Source organism: Colobus angolensis, unplaced genomic scaffold, assembly GCF_000951035.1.
Source record: "Colobus angolensis palliatus isolate OR3802 unplaced genomic scaffold, Cang.pa_1.0 Scaffold385, whole genome shotgun sequence".
NCBI classification, from domain to species: Eukaryota; Metazoa; Chordata; class Mammalia; order Primates; family Cercopithecidae; genus Colobus; species Colobus angolensis.
In genome coordinates, this window is record NW_012117210.1 from 1,093,641 (window position 1) to 1,100,904 (window position 7,264).

At 38.1% G+C, this 7,264-nt stretch overlaps 1 protein-coding gene across 1 annotated transcript in view; it reads right to left on the minus strand.

Moving 5' to 3' along the window:
- CENPI (centromere protein I) overlaps positions 1–7,264 on the minus strand; it is a 75,541-nt gene that overhangs the window by 19,128 nt on the left and 49,149 nt on the right. Inside the window, exons 17-20 of the mRNA XM_011954551.1 lie at positions 5,768–5,903; positions 4,686–4,810; positions 3,152–3,200; positions 2,802–3,020 (exon numbers count right to left, since the gene is read on the minus strand). Coding sequence (XP_011809941.1) covers positions 2,802–3,020; positions 3,152–3,200; positions 4,686–4,810; positions 5,768–5,903 — 529 coding nt within the window. The remainder of the gene's footprint in view (positions 1–2,801; positions 3,021–3,151; positions 3,201–4,685; positions 4,811–5,767; positions 5,904–7,264) is intronic.

The following is a 7,264-nucleotide window of genomic DNA, read 5'->3' on the forward strand; positions in this document are numbered from 1 at the left end:
ATGAGGAAGAAGCACAAAAGAAAGAAAAAAAAAAAAAAAAAAGCGGGCAACAGAAACAGACATTCAAAAACTTCAGACGATGGAATTATCAAATAGAGATTATAAAACAATGCTTACTAAGTTTAAAGAAAGGAAACACTGGATGGAAAAAACAAAAAGCAATAGAAATGGTTATCTCAAGGCAGAAGATGGTAAAAGATGGAAGAGGAAAGGACAGAAGTGAGATTTTCATAGTATAGAATTATATGTAAATTTTTACATATTTCAAAATAAAATCTAAAAAAAAAAAGTAGCCAGGCACAGTGGTGCACACCTTTAATTCCAGCACTTTGGGAGATTGAGGCAGGCATCTCGCTTGAACTCAGGAGTTTGAGACCAGCCTGGGCAATATGGCGAAACTCCATCCCTACAAATAGGAAAAAACTAGCCAGGAGCGTTGGCACACGCCTGTAGTCCCAGCTACTCAGGAGGCAGAGATGGGAGGATCACTTGAGCCCCCGAGGTCAAGGCTGTAGTGAGCCGAGATTGTGACAGTGCACTCCATCCTGGGGGACAGAGAGTGAGAACGACACCTTGTCTTAAAAAGAAAAATAAGGCAATCTGTAAAACACGAAAACAAACAGAAATAACAAATGTACCTAACTGCATGTAAAATACAGTATGTGCACCTTACATTTGCAGAAGGATTTAGTCCAGGGGGAAAAAGACCTGCAAACATTTAAAATTTCATCTAGTAGCCTCATGTTAGTAGTAATATTAATATTATTAATTTGACACAGGTTTTTGTAGATTGCATAAGTTATTATGAAGGTAAGAAAAGAGAAAAAGACAAGAAGAAATATCAGAAAATCACTATACTATAGTCTCTGAAATTCTTCTATGTAATTACAAAATATAATTCTTACTCAAATATTCAAATCAATCAATATGGTTTCAGAGGCTTATGTATTATTTTCCTCAGCATCTAGTCCTTGACTACATTTCAAAACCTCATCTCCTACCATGTTATAGTCTAGCCCAGTGGCTCTCAACTCTTGTTGTATATCAGAACTATTTAAAAGGTGGGTCCTGAATGTCACCCTAGAGTTATTAAATCAGAGTCTCAGCATGGGAGCAGCTAAAGATGTACACTTTGAAAAAGCACCACTGGCTGGGCACGGTGGCTCATGCCTATAATCTCAGCACTTTGGGAGACCGAGGCAGGCAGATCACCTGAAGTCAGGAGTTCAAGACCACCCTGGCTAACATGGTGAAACCCTGTCTCTACTAAAAATATAAAAATTAGCCGGGCATGGTGGCGGGCACTTGTAATCCCAGCTATTCGGAAGGCTGAGGCAGGAGAATCGCTTGATCTTGGGAGGCAGAGGTTGCAGTGAGCCAAGATTGCACCACTGCACTCTAGCCTGGGCGAGAGAGTGAGATTCCATCTCAAAAAAAAAAAAAAAAAAAAAAAAAAAAAAGAAAAAGCACCACTGACAATTCTGTCACTCAGTCAGTGTAGAATCACCGCTCTAGCCCTACAATTCTACCTCATGTTCCTCAAACATGATAGGCTCTAACACAGGGGACATCCAACCACGGCCCAAGACCAAAACTCTAGCTCAACACCTGGCTTTGTAAATAAATTTTTTACCGGAATACAACTACAACCATTTGTTTATGCTTTGTCTACAGTTGCTTTCATGCTACAATGATAAAGTCGAGTACTCTTGACACAGACCACGTGGCCTGTAAAATCTGAAATATTTACAATCTGGCCCTCTACAAGAAAAGTTTGCTGACTTCTGTTCTATATTTGCTCTGCATCTTCACACTTTTCCTCAAACTCTGTTCTTATCTTGACAAGCTCATGTTCACACTTCAAAATTCCAATCAGCATCATTTCTGCAAATCCTGAACTTAGCGCCCCTTTATATTTTTTCATCATCCTCTGTACTTTCTCCTATTATATCACTCATTATTGTTTTTTCTAAGATGTCTGTTTAATGACTGCCTCCCTGACTAGATGTTAAGCTCTCTAACGACAACACTCAAGAGGGTCTTACTCACTATAGTGCCTGGTTCATTGTACACGTATATTAAAATTTATTCAATGAATATCTCCCGCACCCTGCACACTTTTTTTTCATTTTGTTAAATTTCTCAATGTTCCGGTCTGTTAAGGGAATCCTGAGTCCAAATTCTTTCAGGTTATTTGTAATTCCACCCTGTTGTCTCATCCATGCATTTCAGATACTACCATTTGAGTTCTTCTCCATGTCACACACACATAATGTTGAAAGTGACAGGGCTGAGAATTAAGTCCTGAAAGGACACACACAAACATAAACCCTCCTCCATTGATATCAATCCATTAAATCAGCAGTCTTTGACTAAGATTCTAACTCTAATTGTACTATCATCTAGCCTACATTTTCTATCTTGTCTAGAAGGATTTTATGAGAGCTTCCACATCTATGAAGCCTTTCCTTACATGGCACCACCTCTACCCAGGCAGGACTGGACTAATCACTCCCCCATCCTTCTTACAACTGAACCTTTTCTCATTTTGCCACACTGTATTATAGTAATTTGTTTACAAGCCTGTCTCTGCTACAAGCCCAAGCTCTCTTAGAGGACAGAAACTTACTTAAATTAACTAGAATCCCAGAGCCTAGCACAATGCCCAAAATTTAGTTGTTACTTAAAAAAAAATTACTAAACACGTCTTGCAATTCAGATACATTAAATTTATGGCATTTCCTATATCCGCCATCACAGTATTACTATACAAAATCTAAAAATTCTTTAAATACCCTTACCTGCAGCAAAAAGGAAACAGCATAACTCAAGAAAGAAGGATGATGGATTACATTTAAACTGTTTTTATATTCAGTCACTCCAGTTTTTTCTAGGATTTCAGGGTCAATATATATTCCTTTCCCAAAGGGTTTAGACGTCCACAGGCAACCAACCATTGATGTCAAATAGTGATTAAATTCTTGATAAGTCTTGCTGCTGAAATTGAACTCCGATTTTGTCTAATGGGAAAGAAATAAAAAATTGTCACTATCACCTATTCTCCCTTTCCTTCTTATTCCCATCAGGTCATAAATATCTAGACTTAATTTTTAAACAACAGTGATTTAACACAGAGCTTTCTTATTCATACCTTTTGTACCAACTCATTTTTCTTTGCAGCAGTCAAATTTTTACGATACCTAACAGAAAAAACAAACAGAATGAAACATTTAACATGACTTTGAACATAATGCCTTTGAAATGGTAAAATTTAAAAAAAACCCATACATTTTCAATGTTAATATATGCAAATGTGCATATACACAAATATCCAGTGGTCTAGTTAAGGATTTTATCCTTTTGTGGTACATTCTCCTCAAGTGAAAATTAATACAGGCTCAATAAGTTGTATACTTAAGTTGTATACTTGACTAAATAAAAAATAAGCAATGAAAAATGCTTTCAATGTTTCACTATTAAAAATTTAATAGAATTCTCACTCATAAATGGGAGTTGAATGATGAGAACACATGGACACAGGGAGGAGAACATCACACACTGGGGCCTGCCAGGGGGTGGGGGGCAAGGGGAGGAAGAGCATTAAGACAAATACCTAATGCATGCAGGTCTTAAAACCTAGATGATGGGTTCACAGGTGCAGCAAACCACCATGGCACATGAATACCTACATAACAAACCTGCACGTTCTGCACATGTATCCCAGAACTTAAAGTAAAATAATAAAAAAAAATTAATAGAGGCTCAAAAGAAGTCACTGATAAAGAATATATTTTCCTAATGTAAAAAAAAAAAAAGGTGCAGCAGAAAGGATAAAGGGGAAATTCTTGTCTGAGAACTATTAACAATTAATTAGTTTTTAAACATTTTAATCTTGACATAGTCCTACAAGTTATGCCAACAAGGTCTACACTAAGCTGAGCATGGTGGCTCACGCCTGTAACCTTTGGGAGGCCAAGGTGGGTGGATCACCTGAGGTCAGGAGTTTGAGACAAGCCTGGCCAACATGGTGAAACCCTGCTCTACGAAAAATACAAAAAATTAGCCAGGTGTGGTGGCAGGCACCTGTAATCCCAGCTACTCGGGAGGCTGAGGGGGAGAATTCCTTGAATCCGGGAGGCAGAGGTTGCAGTGAGCCGAGATTATGTCACTGCACTCGAGTGATAAGAGCGAAACTCCGTCTCAAAAAAAAAAGTCTACACTTATGGACTGAAGAAACTAATTTCAGTCCACAAGTGAAAGAATTAGAGGAGACCAGAAATAATACTTATAGTTTCACATAATTGGCAATAGCTCCCCTTATCTCCCAGAAAATGTTATTTTTACCAGAGAAGCTACAAACACTCAAAGCAATTATCACCAAATGACTAATTTTTCCTGAAGACACAGCAATTAGAATGAACAACGCTGAGTGCAACAGTACCATTGCACAACAAGTCCTTAACTATGATTTTTTTTTTTTATTCCGTAGCCACAGCAGTGGAGGAGTTAAAAACAACACGGCTACCATGGCCCCATATCAGAAGGTCATGTCCAAAAGCAAGCCACATTTCCAATTTCCAGAGGCCCTGGCAGAAGAAGAGTAGGAATATTTATTGTATTATAGCTGAAAGAGGAAGAGAGAATTATAATACATTGTTTCATAAAATGGTAAAAAGGCTTTGTACCTGTGCATAATAAAACACAGCTGGTTCAGGATGCTGCTATCCAGGCTGAGGAGTGCAGAATAGAAGATCCCAGGAGGAAACAACACCACTAACGGAAGGTTATAATTTATATATATGTCACACACCTTGGAGGAAGAATGATAACATCAGTATATACAGTATTCCCCAGAACTCCTCAACTAAGTTCACCCAAAGAATCATCAGTATAAGACAAGCAATAATATAACATTAGCTTTGGACATGCGTAACTCCTAAATAAACAAGTAACTACAAGCTTGCTTAAAATATACTTCACCAAATATCAACCACACTATAGAGGATTATTTCCAGAAGGCCATTACTCAAATCTTTCATTTTTTGGGGGGGAAAGGTCTTAAAGTTAGGGGGACAGGGTAGATTAAGGAAGTATTTCTTTCTCCTTAAGTCCCATAATACTTACTTATCATATGAGTTAGCTGTCAATCTAGAAAACAAAGGAGCATGCTTCTAAGCAAATGCATAACACAAGACAACTAGGTATTAGTAAAGAGAGGAAGCTGGGAAAAGTGAGACTATAATGGATACTTCATGGATGATATTAAATTGGTGCAAAAGTAATTGCAGTTATTGCTATTGTTTTCAATGGCAAAAACTGCAATTACTTTTGCACCAACCTATAGTTCTGTCTAAGTCATATACTATAAAACAATAAAAGGGTACTAGGTAGCAAGAGAAGTAAGGCAATTGAAAGGTAGAAATGGAGATCTGAAGAAACAACAAGATATTTTTGGTTTCTGCCAGGGTTGGGAATGGGATGAACAAAAAATAATGCTAACAATAGACTTCTCTCTAGGGCCAGTATTAACACAGGTCAATGTAGTGGTACCTGGCACTAAATAAAGGCATTTGTTTTTCCCCTTTGTTTATGAAAGTGAGTTATTCTGGCAAGAAAATAATCATGAACTCCAAAATGTGAGGTTATTTTAATGATGCTAATAAGATCATAGCCCACCTTAATGGTTGTACATAAAATTTAAATAATAAGCCAGTAAAGTGGACAGCCTTCACAAAAATCCAAATGGGGAAAATGTAATGTGTATTACCTTCTCATAGAAATCCAAAATAAAGTGCAGCAAGAAAGTACTGTTGCTCTCCAAGCGCACTGCAGTAGTGGATAACCACCCTACATAGTGGATCAGTTTAGACACAGAGTTCATGGATCCACCCAAAGTTGTCTCTCTGCAATAAGAAATCATAACATTCAGATACAGAGTAGCAATAGTGTTCACAATTTCCAAGCTAAAGCTAAATAATATAAAGCAAAAAGTTGGTGAAGATTTTAAAAACTATCAGTGCTCCAATGTATAATTCACTTTTTAAAAAAAATCAGTGATTAATCATAAAACTACACTTAGCCCTCCAGAGAACCATTAAGATGAATTCATAGAACATTCTAAGCAATCAGACTCTACTAGTAAATACCAGAGAAATAAAATATTAAGCTCCAAGCAGATATGAAAATTCTCAAGTGAGATATATAAAAACCATTAGAAAAATAGGTATTCCATTAAAAGTTAAGTGGGGAAAAAAAGTTCACATAAAAGTGACATGAAAAACTCAGGGCCGGGTACAGTGGCTCACACCTCTAATTCCAGCATTTAGGGAGGCGAAGGTGGGGGTCTCTCTTGAATACAGGGGTTTGAGACCATCCTGGGCAACATGGCAAAAACCTCGTCTTTACAAAAAATACAAAAATTAAGTGAGGTGGTGGCACATGCCTCTAGTTCCAACTACTCAAGAGGCTGAAGTGGGAGGATCACTTGAGCCTGGGAGGCAAAGGTTGCAGCGAGCGAGATTGCACCACCGCACTCTAGCCTGAGCAACAGAGCAAGACTCCGTAAAAAAAAAATTTCAGGCCAGGTGCAGTGGCTTACGCCTGTAATCCCAGCACTTTCGGAGGCTGAGGAGGGCAGATCACTTGAGGTCAGGAGTTCGAGACCAGCCTAGCCAACATGGTGAAACCCTGTCTCTACTAAAAATACAAAAATTAGCCAGGTGTAATGGTGAGTGCCTATAATCTCAGTTACTCGGGAAGTTGGGCCAGGAGAATTGCTTCGGGAGGTGGAGGTTGCAGGAAGCCAAGATCATGCCACTGCACTCCAGCCTGAGCAACACAGCAAGACTCTGTCTCAAAAAAAAAAAAAAAAAAATTTCAGGACAAAATGTGAAAATGAACAAAATCATACAGTAAACTAGAAAAAATGATAACTAATTTATCCCAACCAAATCAAAAGTGATTTAAAGGAATAAACATTAAAATGACTTTAGGAATCATTTCCTATACTGTCAGTAACATTGCAACACAGATCGAAGGAAAACTACAGTACACAAATCAAAACTCAGTTTTGCCTTAATTCCTGAGCTAAAATGCTATTAAACATATTTTCACTTGAATTTGGCTGGGGTCAGTGGCCCACGCCTGTAATCCCAGCACTTTGGGAGGCCGAGGCAGGTGGATCACCTGAGGTCGAGAGTTTAAGACCAGCCTGGCCAACATGGTGAAACCCCACCTCTACTAAAAACACAAAAATTAGCCAGGT